This window comes from Lynx rufus, unplaced genomic scaffold (genome assembly GCF_022079265.1).
Source record: "Lynx rufus isolate CCGP_SWC_20201006 ecotype Redwood Valley unplaced genomic scaffold, mLynRuf1.p SCAF_6, whole genome shotgun sequence".
NCBI lineage: Eukaryota > Metazoa > Chordata > Mammalia > Carnivora > Felidae > Lynx > Lynx rufus.
Window position 1 is genome coordinate 65,635,642 of NW_025814878.1, and position 17,418 is coordinate 65,653,059.

General features: G+C 40.2%; 1 protein-coding gene across 1 annotated transcript in view; it reads left to right on the plus strand.

Annotated features, from left to right (window-relative positions):
• MDN1 (midasin AAA ATPase 1) overlaps nt 1–17,418 on the plus strand; it is a 174,384-nt gene that overhangs the window by 22,508 nt on the left and 134,458 nt on the right. The window contains exons 9-14 of the mRNA XM_047102371.1: nt 2,476–2,590; nt 7,455–7,648; nt 9,162–9,243; nt 14,206–14,301; nt 15,866–15,978; nt 17,194–17,342. Coding sequence (XP_046958327.1) covers nt 2,476–2,590; nt 7,455–7,648; nt 9,162–9,243; nt 14,206–14,301; nt 15,866–15,978; nt 17,194–17,342 — 749 coding nt within the window. The remainder of the gene's footprint in view (nt 1–2,475; nt 2,591–7,454; nt 7,649–9,161; nt 9,244–14,205; nt 14,302–15,865; nt 15,979–17,193; nt 17,343–17,418) is intronic.

Genomic DNA, 17,418 nt, shown 5'->3' on the forward strand with positions numbered 1-17,418 from the left:
AAAAATTGAACGTAAGCATCAACAAAGGAATAAAACCTAAACGAACTTAGTATATGTTCTTGTCTATCTTTTATAACAACATGGATGTAGTGGTTTGTTTCCTACTGCTAGTCTGTGTCTTTACAGCTTTCCCATGGTCTTAAACTGCCCAAGAATGACACTGATGTCACATTGTATTTTAGTGGTTAAATTAGTGTTTGCCTCAGTGAACATTTACAGACGGAGGGTGGAGTTAACCTAACGGTTTTCAAGGAGCACTTTGCTAGGCCTTGCTTTTTTTTTCTTAAATAAACCCTGGTTTCATTCATAGAAACAGTGAAGTTCTTTCCTGCTATGTTCATATCTCAGAAAGTCCTGGGACATCATAGAAAGGTGTCAGACAGACTTGAATTCAGTTCTTGGCTTTTCCATTTATAGTCATAGTTGAGTGATCAAAGGACCTTGCCGCCTCTTCTTAAAAAAATTTTTTTTTAATGTTTATTTATTTTTGAGAGAGAGACAGAGCCAGGGAAGGATAGAGAGCGAGAGAGAGAGAGAGAGAGAGAGAGAGAGAGAATCCAAAACAGGCTTCAAGCTCTGAGCCATCAGCACAGAGCCTGATGCAAGGCTTGAACTCATGAACTGTGAGATCATGACCTGAGCCGAAGTTGGACACTCAACCGACTGAGCTACCCAGGTGCCCCATCCTCCTTTATGCGTTAGAAGAAAAGTAGAGTACCATCTCCTTAGGAAGTTGTGAGGATTATGTGAAATGGCCTGGGTGTAGGCTTGTGGCTTGGCCAGAGTATGTGTTTAATGAATATTCCTTCTTGAAATTTTTAATAATTTTGGTATAGTAGCTTTTGGTAATAAGCAGTGAACTTTATTTTTTTTTTAATGTTTATTCATTTTTGAGAGACAGAGCGCAAGTGGGGGAGGGACAGAGAGAGAGGGAGACACAGAAGCTGAAGCAGGTGCCAGGCTCTGAGCTGTCAGCACAGAGCCCAGTGCAGGGCTCCAACCCCTGAACTGTGAGATCATGACCTGAGCCAAAGTCAGATGCTTAACCAACTGAGCCACCCAGGTGCCCCAGCAGTGAACTTACTTTTAATGCTAGCGGCCTTGGATTATGTTTTCTCTTTCCTGAAGTTATGTCTTAAGGAAGAGAAATGTGTATTAAAATACCTGATGGGGCACCTGGGTGGCTCAGTCAGTTAAGTGACTGACTTCCGCTTAGGTCATGCATGATCTTACGGTTTGTGAGTTGGAGCCCAGCATCGTGCACTGTGCTGACAGCTCGGAGCCTGGAGCCTGCTCTGGATTCTGTGGCTTCCTCTCTCTCTGCCCCTCCTCACTTGTACTCTATCTCTCTCAGAATAAATAAACATTAAATTTTTTTTTTAATTAAAAAAATATCAAAACACCTGATAGAATCATTTGCAGTGATTAGAAAATGACTTGATTAACATTGAGCTACCACCTCACAGCAGTCAGTGTCTAAAATTAACAACTCAGGAAACAACAGATGCTGGCGGTGATGTGGAGAAACGGGAACCCTCTTACACTGGTTTTGGGAATGCAAACTGGCGCAGCTGCTTTGGAAAACAGTGTGGAGTTTCCTCAAAAAATTAAAAATAGAATTACCCTACAACCCAGCAATAGCACTTTGGATTTATCCAAAGGATAGAGGAGTGCTGATTCACAGGGGCACATGTACCCCAATGTTTATAGCAGTGCCATCAACAATAGCCAAATTCTGGAAAGAGCCCAAATGTCCATCAACTGATGAATGAATAAAGAAGTTGCGGTTTGTATATACAATGGAATACTACTTGGCAATGACAAGAATGAATTCTTGCCATTTGCAACAACGTGGCTGGAACTGGAGAGTATTATGCTAAATGAAATAAGTCAGTCAGAGAAACACAGATACATGTTTTCACTCATGTGGAATTTGAGAAACTCAACAGAAGACTATGGGGGAAGGGAAGAGGAAAAAATAGTTTCAAACAGAGAGGGAGTGAGGCAAACCATAAGAGACTCTTAAATACAGAGAACAAACAGGGTGGATGGGGAGGTGGCAGGAGGGAAGGGAGAAAAGGGTGATGGGCATTGAGGAGGGCACTTGTTGGGATGAGCACTGGGTGTTGTATATAAGTGATGAATCATGGGAATCTACTCCCGAAACCAAGAGTACACCGTATGTACTGTATGTTAGCTGACTTGACAATATATCATATTTAGAAGAAAAAAATAAAATAGATAAAGAAAATAACTTGGTTAAAGCTCTATTGTACCCCCTTAGGAAAAGAGTCAGACTTGGGTCAATTGGCAACCTTTCATTTGTCTTCTGCCCTATGAGCCCAGCATATCGGGCACCAGAAGGGGTTGTGAGTGTTATTCATATATGAGATATTGTCTAGCAAGGGCAACTAGAGGCATAATTAAAGATTAAAATTGGGAATTTTGTGTAATTTTTTTTATTTTGAAATACAGACTCTTGAGCTGTGGAGGAAATTGGTATCGACCTCTAAATAGTCATGCTGCTCTGCTAGACAAATATTGGACCAAAATTCACATGGATAACATGGATAAGAAAGAACTGAATGAGGTATGTTGTTATTAGTGAGAAAGTACAGATGCTTTTCTTTAGTTTTTATTGTTAAAAGTTCCAGATAATACATGTAAATAGAGGAAATGGTGTAATGAATCACCAAAATACTCATTAATAGTTAATGTACTAACATTTTACTGTACTAACTTCATCTGGTATTTATTTGCGAATATATTGGAAAGCAAACGTTTCATACTTATGCATTTCTAAAAACTTAAATGCATTTTCATGCATAATCACAATAACTTTATTATACTCTATAAAATGAACAGTAATTCCTCAGTACCATTTTTTTTAAGGTTTATTTATTTATTTTGAGAGAGAGCACATGTGTGCAAGCATGAGCAGGCGATGGACAGAGAGAGAGAGGGAGAGAATCTCAAGCAGGCCCCTCGCTGTTAGTGTAGAGCCTAAAGTAGGGCTCAAACCCACAAACTGTGAAATCATGACCTGAGCTGAGATCAAGAGTCAGACACTCAACTGACTGAGCCACCCAGGTGCCCCATCCTCATTACCATATAATTCTCAGACTGTATTTACGTTTTCTCCATTGTTTCCAAAGAACTTTTTTTGTTTACTAAGTTGTTTTGTAACTAATGTCTTTAACACCCAGCAACTTAGTGTACATTGTGTTCCGGGTATTAATGAAAATTGAGATAAATTATTTTTTTTATTTTCCACATTGATTCGCTTTAGTTTTTGCTGGTTATCCTTAATCATTATGAGGTGTACCTCTCTTCACCCTGCTAACCTCTCATTTTCCCTTTGTATCTACTCCCTCATTTGGAAAGCTTCCTAATCTGCAATGCTTCATCTTAGAGAAATGCATTGTCAGTGATCATTCAGGCATGGGAAGGATGGGAAGGATGCTTTACTCTTGGTATAAGTTTTTATTTAAATAAGTGACAAGACAACATTATCAAATATTTTAGTTGTTTATTAGCAGAGGGGGGTTTTCAGGGTGGTATCTACTTCACCATATTACTGGAGAAGGCTTGATCGTGCAATCTCTCAGAAGCCTTCTCTTGCCAGTGTGGTTTTTTTTTTTTTTTTTTTTTTTTTTTAATAACTCTGCAGCCTGTTTTGGACTTGTGAATTTCTTATCTTACTCTGCTTCCCAGGTGTCTTATTTCTGTGTATGTCTTTCCCCATTTTGCTGCCCGCAGCAGTAGCCCCTCCAGTGTCCCCAGCATCCACTGTGCCTGGCCATTTGTAATTGTTTGGTGTATTACTCTGTTATGCAGCTCTTTTCTTTTGCAGTTGTAGACCTTTGAATGTTTAGTTTTCATTCCTAAATTGCCATCTGTTCTTTAAAAAGGACTGAAGTTCGCATTTAGGTGTGATTTTTTTGGGGATTGAAAGGATCAGAACAGCATTTACAGCTACTTTATTTTTTTTTCACTTATGTTCTTAAAGTAAAAGCCAAAGCTCATCTTTCCATTCCTGTCATGAGCAGCTGTGAGTCATTCTGTTCACAGGACGTACCATAGGAGCATTCACCTCATCACTTACATGAAGTATATCATATTTAAATAGTTGACCTTGAGGGGCGCCTGGGTGGCGCAGTCGGTTAAGCGTCCGACATCAGCCAGGTCACGATCTCGCGGTCCGTGAGTTCGAGCCCCGCGTCAGGCTCTGGGCTGATGGCTTGGAGCCTGGAGCCTGTTTCCGATTCTGTGTCTCCCTCTCTCTCTGCCCCTCCCCCGTTCATGCTCTGTCTCTCTCTGTCCCAAAAATAAAAAACGTTGAAAAAAAAAATTAAAAAAAAAAAAATAAATAGTTGACCTTGAAAGGCTCACTTGTTATTTTTAAACTTCTGGACTTACTAATAAATTCTTATTCACCTGAATAAGTGACTGGTGGCGAAAACACTTGTGTATATTAGTTAGAAAATACAGTAATCTCCTATGCTGACCTCATGGAAGTACAAGGAATTGCATTTCTTTTTTTTTTTTTTTTAAATTTTTTTTTTTCAACGTTTATTTATTTTTGACAGAGAGAGACAGAGCATGAACGGGGGAGGGGCAGAGAGAGAGGGAGACACAGAATCGGAAACAGGCTCCAGGCTCTGAGCCATCAGCCCAGAGCCTGACGCGGGGCTCGAACTCACGGACCGCGAGATCGTGACCTGGCTGAAGTCGGACGCTTAACCGACTGCGCCACCCAGGCGCCCCAAGGAATTGCATTTCTATTGCTGTCACCCCCACTTATTTTATGCTTAGAAGGCTGTCTTTGACGTCTTGCTGAAATAACAAATTATATTTTAAAAATTAACTATTTACACACTTATATAATGGAATTACTACTCAGCAGTAAAAAGGACTAAACTAGTGATACACGAAGTGGTGTTTAGATGAATCTCAAAAACAATAGCTGAGTAAGAGAAACCAAACTACACGCTCCATCCTATATGATTTCATGTATGTGACAGACTTGAAAGCAGAACCATAGGGATTGGATTCTGATTCCTGATTCCCACAGGCAGGGGTGTGGGGGAAGGGACTGACTGCAGAAGCGACATGAGGGAACTTTTTGTTTAAGGGGTGATGAAAATAGTCTATATTTTGTGGTGACCAAGGTCATGAATATATATGACCAATTTTATAAATGTTCCATCCCTACACAAAAATTTATATTCTGTATTTAAAAAACCTGTGCGTGTATCCATTTAATTGAATTTATTGATTTTGTTATTTTTCTGTTTTCATTTTTAATCCATATTCAATGTTTTCAGCAATATATGTTGTAAAATCCTTCAGTAAAACAACATGAAGAAGTAAAATCTATGAGATCTGCCACTTCAGATGACATTTGTTAAAAAGTTTTAGTTCTTTATCTTTGTAAATATGTGTATGTTACATAATACAGAGTAAGTGCATCTTTCATATACAAATTGGAATGACAATATACCTTCAAGGTAACTTAAATGTATTGGATGACAGTATTTCTTTTCTTTAAAAATTTTTTTTTGTATTAACTATACACCTGATGTGGGAACTGATGACCCCAAGATCAAGTGCCACATGTTCTACTAACTTAGCCAGCCTGGTGCCCCTGGATGACAGTATTTCTAATATCTACATATTTCCCTTCCTTTTAAAATAGACTTGCTGAATAAGTCCATATCATAAAACCTTGGAACCAATATCATGAGCACTAATTATCATTCTGCAGAAAATTTTCAATAGTTATTGAAGTGAATAGGACTACATCTTTTGCCTTTTAATTTCTGTTGTTTGCTTTTTTTAATTTTAATTTTATTTGTTTTAAAGTTTTTTTTTTTAAGTTTATTTATGTATTTTGAGAGAGACAGAGAGAGCACACACGTGCAAGCAGGGGAGGGGCAGAGAGAAAGGGAGAGAGAGCATCCCAAGCAGGCACTGTGCTGTCAGCATAGAGCTGGAGGAGGGCCTTGAATCCACGAACTGCGAGATCATAACCTGAGCTGAAACCAAGAGTTGGACAGTTGGATGCCCAGCCGACTGAGCCACCCAGGTGCCCCTGTTGTTTGCTTTTTAAAGATCAATTGCTTTTTATCAGTACTTAACATTAATCGTTTTATTGTGGCTTGGTTTTACACACTTCCTTTCTCTTTTCCTGTTAACTGCTTCTGATTGCATTTGCTGAGAAATGACATCACAAACCTTACTAGAATTTCGTTTAAAATCAGAGTAAGTATTGGGGCGCCTTGGTGGCTCAGTCAGTTGAGCCTCTGTCTGACTCTTGGTTGCGGCTCAGGTCATGATCTCAACACTTAGTGAGTTGAGCCCCGCATTTGGCTCTGCACTGGCAGCATGGAGCCTGCATGGGATTCTCTCTCTTTCCTCTCTCTCTGCCCTTCCCCAACTCACGATATTTCTATCTCTCAAAATAAAGTTAAAAATTAGAGTAAGTAGTACTTGCAGGATTTTTCAGTGAGTCAGTTCCTAGGACTTGGATGTATATGTTGCTTGGACACCCTTTACCATCTGGCTTCTACACCCTAGGTTGTGTAAATGGTGAGGTTGCCAGATAACTGCGTTCGGCTAGGAAAAAAAGTTGTGGTCTTTGAGGGCGACAGGGGTGTGGGTATTGGCATAAGTTCTTACACAGTAGTTCCCCCTTATCCCTGTCACTTTTTGTTCTTTCAGCTACCCATGGTCAACCTCAGTCTAGATGGTCCTCCTTCTGATGTTGTCAGAAGGCCAGAAATAGCCTGACAGTATGTCACAATGCCTGTGTCATTCATCTCACTTTATCTCATGTAGGCATTTTATCATTTTACGTTATCGTAGTACAAAATATATTGAATAAATTTCTTTTTTTTTAATTTTTAATGTTTTTATTTTTGAGAGAGAGAGCGTGAGTGGGGAAGGGGCAGAGAGAAGGAAACACAGAATCGGAAGCAGGCTCTGTTCTGACAGCTCAGAGCCTGACGCGGGGCTGGAACTCACAAACTGTGAGATCATGACCTGAGCTGAAGTCGGACACTTAACCAACTGAGCCGCACCTGGGTACAAGATATATTGAGAGACCACATTCATATAATGTTTATTACAGCATATTGTTATAATTCTATTTTATTATTAATTATTGTTAACTTCTTACTATGCTTAATTTATAAATTAAACTTTATCATAGGAATGTCTGTTTTGGAAAAAAACATAGTATTTATAGGGTTTCATACTAACTGCAGTTTCACGTATCCACTGGGGGTCTTGGGATGTATCCCCTGTGGATAAGGGGGGGACAACTGTACTTGGTACAAATTTTAGAGGGAAATTCATTTTTTGGTTGACTAATAGCAGGAGTTCACATGTGCTTTTAAAAATCACTGTGTCTGCTGCTAAATTTTCTTTGCTTTTTTTCCTCCCTCTGTCAGGTTCTTCAGAACAGATATCCCAGCCTCTTGGCAGTAACTGATCACTTGCTTGACATTTACATCCAAATTACTGGAGAGAAACATCACTCTCAGAATGATAGTTCTGTTACCTGTGAACAGGCACCTGAGGAAGTTTCAGAAGCCAGAAGAGAAAACAAAGGACTAAGCCTTGAGGGAAGAGAGTTGTCTCTAAGGTACTGGATTAAACCTTGAGTGTATACGTATATATATTTTTAAATTTTAGAGTGAGAGTAGGGAAGAGGGGCAGAGGGAGAGAGAGAGACTCCTAAGCAGGCTCCATGCTCAGTGTGGAGCCCAACATGGGGCTCGATCCCACAACCATGGGATCATGACCTGTGCCAAAATCAAGAGTCAGACACCCCACTGACTGAGCCACCCAGACAACTCAAGTTGATACTCTATTTATTCATCTTTTAAGTAGGCTCCATGCCCAATGTGTGGCTTGAACCCCTGACCTCAAGGTCAGGAGTCCCATACTCCACTGACTGAGCCAGCCAGGTGCCTCCTGAGTTGATGTTTTATTGATTGATTGATTGATTTTTAATGATTATTTATTTTTGAGAGAGTGTGCTCAAGAGCGCAAATGGGGGAGGGGCAAGCAGAGAGGGGGGACATAGAATCTGAAGCAGGCTCCAGGCACCGAGCTGTCTGCCCAGATCCTGATGCGGGGCTCTAACTCACAAGCCATGAGATCATGACCTGAACCAAAGTTGGGTCCTCAACCAGCTGAGCCTCCCAGGCACCTCTTGAGTTGATATTGTAAAAATTCCTTCCCTTTAAAGTTCTTAGCAGCTAGCACTAAATGGTTATGAGGGGTCAGGTTTTGAAATTAGACCTGTGAACGGCTTCATGGTGTACAATCCTGTTTTCAGATCTTATAGTTAATCATTGAGAAGGCTTATTGTAGGTAATGTTATTTTAGCTTTAAAAAGTAACTTTGGGGGCACCTGGCTGGCTCAGTTGGTAGAGCATGGGACTCTTAAACTCAGAGTCATGAGTTCAAGTCCCATATTGGGCATGGCGCCTACTTAAAAAAAATTTTAAAAGAAAAAATAATAACTTTATTTAAAGAAAAATCTGCATTTATTTGGGGGATGCAGAGAAAGGGAGAAGAATTCCAAGCAGGCCCTGCGCAATCAGCATGGAGCCTGATGCACGGCTTGATCTCACAAACTGTGAGTCACATGCTTAACTGACTGAACCACCCAGGCACCCCCAAAAAATAACTTTAGAAGGTTGGGACTAGTTACTGACATAATTCTTTCACTAGCTTTTTTTGTTGTTACATTTGGGGTCATAAATAAGACTCGGATTTTGCTTATATGTATGGGTTCTGGGCCTTTGCTTTCTTTTCTTGATGGTTGACTTGCCCTTTGAGAAGTGAGCATTAGGAATGGACAGTTCCCCTCAGTTTGCTCTGAGAATTTATTGGCCACCCCTCAACCTTGTTTGGCATGGATTGGGGTAAAATGAATGATAGATCACTTCCTGGTAGGGGTAGGGAGTGGGACCCCCTCACTTATTCTTTCCACTGCTCTGTTTATTTTCACAATGTCAGAGTTACAGTGAGACTTCATTGTCTGGTGTCTCCAGACTTAAGTGGATTGAATTTAACGCTGATGTCTTTGTTGTCTATGACCTATGGTCTTTTATTTACTGGCTTTTTTTTTTTTTTTTTTTTTAAAGGGATCTACTGAATTGGTGTAATAGGATCGTTCATAGCTTTGACAGTCTGTCTTCATCAGCATCCTTAAATATTTTTCAAGAGGTAAGAGAATCTTCAGAATCTTCCTGTTTGTTTTCTCTGTACTCTATAAGGCTATTGATTTTCATTTTTATTTTCTGTCTCTTGGCTGCTATCAGGATTTTCCTTTTGTGTTTATTATTCCTAGCTAGTTAAAACCAAACTAATGTCTTAAAACTGTGCATAATAAATGTTTGGTTTTGAAACAGGTTACTACTAATAACAAATAAGTATAGTTTGGATAGAGTAAAACAGACACTGAAATTAAAGATAAATAAAAACAAAATCTCCCAGGTGATAAGAGTGTTGTAAAATGTAGCGTTTCTAAAATGTTTAGTATTTTAGGGTCCAGTATAGCATCTTGATCTTGGGGTAGTGGTTTTGAGCCTCACATTGGGTGTGGTGCCTACTGAAAAAAATGTTCAATATTTATTTCTAGATATAATTTCATAGTCTGTCTGATAGAGTTTTATTTGTCTGATCCCTCCACTAGTCTCTGTAGGACCTTTTAACTTTGTTCAGAAAAATTTATGTGGGGGTTGCAAAGTATAGCCTTGTATGCTGGGCTTGGGGAAAAAATGTGTTATGTGGGAGTGAAACCCTATTGAATTACAACTCTGCCATATTTTAGATTTAGAGATTTGTTCCTGCCTGTTTAGGAATAAAAGTGATACTGCCTGAAGATCTGTGGGCTCTTAAAGCACTGACCACTTTTGATTAGAGTTTAGTCCCTGCAGCTGTTTCCAATTTTCCACTTTCTCTCCAGCTGCTTTTGGGGAGGGGTGCTTTTCCCATATTCTCCCCTCCTCAGTCTCCGTCCTCACTCCGCTCGCAAAAGCACCTCCCTTCCTGCACCTTCTCGCTCCCCAGGTTCACTTCTCCGCGCCGCATACCTGCTGAATTCTGTGGTTCAGGTTGTGCAGATTGTTGTGTTAATCCTCCAGTCAGTTTTCTAGGTGTGTAGGATGGTTTAGTGTTGGTCTGGCTGTATTTCATGGACGCGAGACACACAGAAAACTTCCATGCTGTTCACCATCTTGGCTCCTCTAACCACTTTTGATTATAAAGTGTTCTGGTTTCTGTTAGCTAGGATTGAGGAGAGTTTACAGTGTCTTGTTGTGTTTGGCAGTTAGCTTGGAGTAGAAAGAAACCACATATGGAGTTCACACTTATGGGGAGCCGAACCTGAAATGCTGTGTGTCAGTCCTTGCTTGAATTTCGATCTTCTCTCCCATGAACTTGCCTTCTCATTCCCCTGAATTTCTCATTTTTCTAAGAAAAACTTTGTTTTTTATTAAAAAAAATTTTTTTTTAACATTTATTTATTATTGAGAAACAGAGACAGAGCATGAGCGGGGGAGGGGCAGAGAGAGAGAGGGAGACACAGAATCCGAATCAGGCTTCAGGCTCTGAGCTGTCAGCGCAGAGCCCGACGCGGGGCTTGAACCCACGAACCACAAGATCGTGACCTGAGCCGAAGTTGGACGCTTAACCAACTGAGCCACCCAGGCACCCCTGTTTTATATTTTTAAAATAAAACTGTGGCATTAATAGGATTCCTATTATCTTTAGTCTCTGTTTTAGAATGTCATTCTGTGTGTTTGCATAGAACCACTTTATTGAGATATAATTCACATACCATAAAATCCACTCTTTTATTAAAGTTTGCAACTCAGCGTTTTTTACTGTATTCACAGAATTATGGAACCATCACCACTATCTAATTATAGAACTCTCTCTAATTGCATCACCCCAAAGGAAAACCATGTACCCGTTAACCATTATCCTCATTTTCCCCTCTCTATATCCCCTGGCAACCACTGATCTACCTTCTGTCTATAGATTAGCTAAATTTGGACATTTCATATAAATGGAATCATGCAATACATGACTCTTTGTATCTGGCTTCTTTGACTCCGCTTATTTTCTCGGTTAATCCATGTTGTAGCATGAGTTAATACTTCATTCTTTTTTTTTGGCTGAATAACATTTTACTGTATCAATATATCACATTTTGTTATCCATTTATTTGTTAATGGATGTGTGGGTTATCTTTACCTTTTGGCTACCTGAATAATGCTGCCCTGAACATTTGTATACAAGTATTTTATTAATATAGAAACAGTATATATGTATTGTTGAAAATGGGAAAATATAGGAAAGCAAAGTGATAAAAATATTCTTTCATTCAGAGGTACTCCAGCACTTTTAACACCTTGGTGTATCTCCTTCCAGATATTTTTCCTCTTTTTTAAGATTTTATTTTTAAGTAATTTCTATATCTAATGTGGGGCTCAAACTCACAACCCGGGTATCAAGAGTCACATGCATTACTGACTGAGCCAGCTAGGCGCTCCCAGATTTTTTTTTGTGCATATAAGCTTAAGAATGCTTTTACTATCAGGGTTCCCCTCTTTACAGATACTATCTTGTTTTTTTTTTTAATTTTATTTTTAATGTTTATTTGTTTTTGAGAGAGACAGAGCACTAGCAGGAGAGGGGCAGAGAGAGAGGGAGACACAGAATCCGAAGCAGGCTCCAGGCTCTGAGCTGTCCGCACAGACCCCAGCATGGGGCTTGAAGCCACAACTGTGAGATCATGACCTGAACTGAAGTTGGATACTTAATTGACTGAGCCACCCAGGCGCCCCTAGAGATATTGTCTTGTTGAAGAGATCAGGCCCGTTTTGCAGAACGTTCCACCTTTTGGCTTTATCCTGTTTCTTCTTCATTGCTCTGACACCAGCTGGTGTTCTGTAATTCAATCCAGTTCTGATACTGACTATCTCGAGTTAGTGTAGACCCTACAGGTCAAGGGTGCAGTCCTCTAGAAGACTGCCCCCATTTTAGACTCAGGCTGCAAGTCTTGGTGGCTACTCTCACTTGTGACCTACCAACTATAAATTCAGGGGTTCCCACGACTGTGTCATGATCAGTAACCCACAGAACTCATTGAAAGCACTATACTTACAGTATACATAATAGTTTTATTATAAAAGGTATAACTTAAAGACAGTCAGATGGAGGAGACAAAAAGGGCAAAGTTTCAAGGATCCTGATTATACAGGAGCTTCTGTTCCTTTGGAGTCAGGGTGTGCTACCTTCCTGGTTCATTAGTATGTCCACCAACAAGGAGGTTCTCTGAACTTTGGATGTCCAGTGTTGTTGTTGTTGTTGTTGTTGTTGTTGTTTTAATATTTATATTCAGAGAGATAGACCCTGAGTGGGGGAGGGACAGAGAGAATCCCAAGCAGGCTCGCTGCTGTCAGCTCAGAGCCCTATGCGGGGCTCTATCTCATGAAATATGAGATCAGGACCTGAGCGGAAATCAAGACTTGGAAGCTTAACCAGCTGAGCCACCCATGGCTTTTATTGGGGTCTTCTGTCATTGTCAATATGATGGAGCTCAATCTCTAGCCCCTCCTCCCACTCCATAGGGTAGAACTTTCAGCTCCACCCCTCCAGTAAGTGCTGGGTCTTTCTGGCCAGACCAGCCCCTCCCTCAAACTGCCTAAGGGTCCCTCAGGAGTCACCTTGTTTATTAGCATAATAAACTCAAATATGATCCAAAGGGGCCCTAGTAAATAACAAAAGACACTTCTTACTCTGGGTAATTCCAAGGGTTTTTGAAGCTCTGTGCCAGATACTAGGGACAAGGACTGGATAAGTTCCCTCTCTTTAAAAAAAAATTTTTTTTACATTTATTTATTATTGAGAGGCAAAGAGAGACAGAGCATGAGCATGGGAGGGGCAGAGAAGGGGGAGACATAGAATCTGAAGCAGGCTGCAGGCTGTGAGCTGTCAGCAGAGCCTGATGCATGGGTCAAACCCACAAACCTCGAGATCATGACCTGAGCCGAAGTCGGATGCTCAACCAACTGAACCACCCAAGTGCTCCAAATTTTATTGATATTTTAACATTTGGTTGGTGGTGGCAGAACCAAATGTATTCTTTGTTTGCCACACTCGTGGTATCCTTTCCGTTGTCATTTTATCTCTTATCTTTCCTGTAAATGGAAATTTAACAAATGCGCAATGTATTCAAATTCAGACCTTTTTTAAAAAAATTTTTGTTGGGGCGCCTGGGTGGCGCAGTCGGTTGAGCGGCCGACTTCAGCTCAGGTCACGATCTCGCGGTCCGTGAGTTCGAGCCCCGTGTCAGGCTCTGGGCTGACGGCTCAGAGCCTAGAGCCTGTTTCCGATTCTGTGTCTCCCTCTCTCTCTGCCCCTCCCCCCTTCATGCTCTGTCTCTCTCTGTCTCAAAAATAAATAAACATTAAAAAAAATTAAAAAAAAAATTTTTTTGTTAATGTTTATTTATTTTTGAGACAGAGGGAGACAGTGCGAGTGGGGGAGGGGCAGAGAGAGAAGGAGACACAGAATCTGAAACAGGCTTCAGGCTCTGAGCTGTCAGCACAGAGCCCGATGTGGGGCTTGAACCCATGAACTGTGAGATCGTGATCTGAACCAAAGTCGGACGTTCAACCGACTGAGCCACCCAGGCGCCCCTCAAACTCAGACTTTTTTTGGGTAGACTCTTTTTGGTGGTGATATGTACTTTATATTTCATTACATCAGGAGACACATATCTGGTTGACCTATCAGAAGTTGCTGAGATTGAGTACTGGGTTAGGGTAATGACAATGTGATTTTTTTATTGTGCACCAAGAATTTACCTTTAACAGCTAGAGATTAATCTTTTGGTGTTACTTCCACTGTAGAGTCAGATTTGTAAAATGAGACTTTTAAAATTTTTTCCCAATTAACCAGTATTTTGATAGTAAAGCCTTCACATTTGTTTGTGTCTTGTCTCTCTTATGATAAGGTCCTTGATGCTAGAGCTGGTACTTTATTTCTACTCTCCTTACTCTTACAGAAATGTTCCTGCTGGGTTTTATGTTCTTTTTGTGGCCAGGATAGTGGCACTCTGTTATTAATACAGTATTTTAAAAAGTCAGTCGGCATTGACCTTGGTTATTTTAATAGGCTCTGGACTGTTTCACAGCAATGCTTTCTAAGCATACAAGCAAACTGAAAATGGCAGAAGTCATTGGAAGCAAATTGAACATTTCCAAGAAAAAGGTACGTAGTACTATTTTTGCTTCTCTGTTGAAGTGAAGCTGGGTTATTTAGTTTATCTGCTAGTCTCTGGTCCTTACCTAGAACAGCTCCTTTGCAATAGCTACCTCCTCTGAAAGTTGGTAGTTTCATTGCTCCCTTTCATGGACATAAAGCTCTCACTATCTTCTAAATAAGTAATTCTCTATGTGTTCTACATTCTTTTTTTTTAAATATTTTTTTTATTATGTTTCTTTATTTTTGAGAGGCAGAGAAAGACAGAGCACAAGTAGGGGAGGGGCAGAGAGAGGGAGACACAGAATATGAAGCAGGCTCCAGGCTCTGAGGTGTCCGCACAGAGCCCGATGTGGGGCTCGAATTCATGAATGGTGAAATCATGACCCGAGCCGAAGTCGGACGCTCAACCGACTGAGCCACCCAGGTGCCCGTCATGTGTTCTACATTTTTAAAGTGAGCTGCATTGTGCCTTATATCACATGCGTGCTTTATTTTCTCTAGTGTTTTAATGAGCGTATTCTGTAGATTCTGGACTCAGGACAAGAATTGTTTTACTAACACCTTTGTCTACAGTTTTATGCACAGATTTTTTCCACCTTTTCATTATTAACATCAGAAAAGTTGAAAAGAATAGTACAAAGAATAGTACTTAGGTTCATTGATGACATTTTTAATATTTTGCCATTCTTGCTTTATTTCAAAAATTGTATTTTTGGAGGAGAGAGCTTTTTAGCAGTGGTGATGGTAGCTAGAGAACTGTCTGAGGCCTGTCTTATGGTAGATGGCTGGCATTCTCAAATGAATGATGACTCAAAAAAGCTTTATGTCAGGAACTGCTCCTTAGCATTCTGAACCTGTTAGAATGGTTTTGGCTGCAGGTGACAGAACACCTACTAAAAAGGGCTTACATAATAAAAGAAATGAAGCTGCCTCAGTTGGCTTAGATTGATCATTATCCCTTTTGGTTGAAGAGAGATTTACTTTCCCTGAATACTTTGCTGCCCCTTCCATTCCTGACCCAAATCTAAACCAAATCTGGGTTCTTAGAGTTAGCAACAAGGATAAGAAAGAATGGCTCTTGGGTAGAGACCCTGGAGCCTCTCTGACAGCTTTTCTGTGTTTTGGCTGTGGTCAGATGTACTATGGTTTATTCAAGTCATTGTTTCCTGTATTATGTTAGAATCTAAAGCAGAGGAAAGCATAACTGAAGAAAAATCACTCTGATTTTTTTCATAAATTATAGGAGTAGAACTTTCTGTTCATTCACTATTGGAATATGTTAATGTGTTCACTTTAGAGATAGGCAGATATGGGCTTATTTGAATGAATAAAAAGTACCATTACAGGGAAACATTCATGATCAATGTTTTCAAATAAAACCGCAGAAATTTAGAAAAATTTTAAAAAGACATAATTAAAGTTAACTCACCTGTCTTGGAAGTAGAAAATGCTTGTTAGTAAAGGGCTAATTAGAGGGGCACAGTAACCGACATGCATGAGGAAATGTTTGAAGCGTGTACAGAATTTTTTTAAAAGATCATACAGAAGTTTACTCTTTCCCCTCCCACAGGCTGAATTTTTCTGTCAACTTTATAAACCGGAAATTGTGATCAATGAGTTAGATGTGCAAGTGGGTCGAGTGCGGCTTCTTCGGAAACAAAGTGAGGCTGTCCACATACAGAGGTAAATAGGCTCTCAACTAGTCTGAGACTGTGGGACGTTAGGAACATGATAGGAGGGTTAATCTAGCCCCCTGTCTCCAAGCAAAACGTGTGTGAATGGTGATCTCTCCCCTGTGCTGGATGGTAAGAAGCAGTACTTTCCCAAAGTATATTCTGTGAAATTAGATGTTAATAGGTGAAGGAGGTGAGGAGGGTTGTTAGGGATTTGGGACTAGCAAAGATGTATCTTTGATTTTATTCATTGTAGTGTATTTAGCAGAGTAAGCTTCCCTTGGAAGTTAGGCTAGATCCTAACGTTAGTCTGTAAATTTCTTGAATGCTGGAATGATTCTGAGATCTAGTTACCATTCATTAAATACTTAGTATACTCCTAACATTGTGCTGAGTGCTTTGCATATGTTCTCTCGTGTAGTGGTGGAAATAATTTTATGAATTAATAATTAGTGTCTTACAGCTGCCATAACAAATTACCATAACTTGGTGGCCTAAAACAACAGACATTTATTCTCTCACAGTTCTGGAGGCTTGAAGTCTGAAATCAAGATGTTGGCAGGACCATACTTCCCCCTGAAGGCTTTTGCCTCTTCCTGGCTTCTAATGGCTACCAGCAGTCTTTGGTGTTCCTTGCCCCTGTAGCTGCATCCTTCCCATCTCTGTCTCCATTGTCAGATCATCTTCTTTCTTGTGTGTGTTTGTGTTTCTAATTCTCTGTTTTTGTAAGGATACTAGTCAATGGATTTAAGGCTTACCTTAAAGCCAGTATGATAGGATTTTAACTTTGTTATAGCTGCAAAGACCCTCTTTTCCAAATAAGGTCACATTCACAACTTCTGGGTGGACATGAATTTTGGGGGAAGGCTATGCAACCCACTACAAATAGTCACTCTTACCTAAATTTTATAGGTGAGGAGATGAGGGCTAAGAGAGGCTAAGTAATTTGCCGAAGATGACATAGCTAGTGCAGATAATGTCTTACCTTATGGGTGTTTTGATTCTCCAGAGTCTAGTAAAGTACTAGGTGTATAAATACTCAATGTTTGTAGAATGAATGAATAAATTCTGCGATTCCTAGATTGTAAGGATATCTGTTTATAGCATCAAGACAGCTATTGTCACTTCTCTTCTCAGTTTTGTGGAGTCCGGAAAATCTGGTTCCTACACTGAAAGAAACTTGTAGTCTGTTTCTCTAACTGCTTACTTGTTTTCCCCTTCCCAGGGAGAAGTTCACTTTTGCTCCCACAAGGCCATCCTCCATTCTTATCGAACAGCTTGCAGTGTGTGTTAGCAAAGGGGAACCGGTATTGCTGGTGGGAGAGACTGGGACTGGCAAAACCTCTACTGTCCAGTACTTGGCTCACATTACAGGTAACTTAGAGGAGAAACATTCTGCCCCCACACGATAAACATTTCACACTGTCTGCCTTTTTTTTTTCTTAAATAA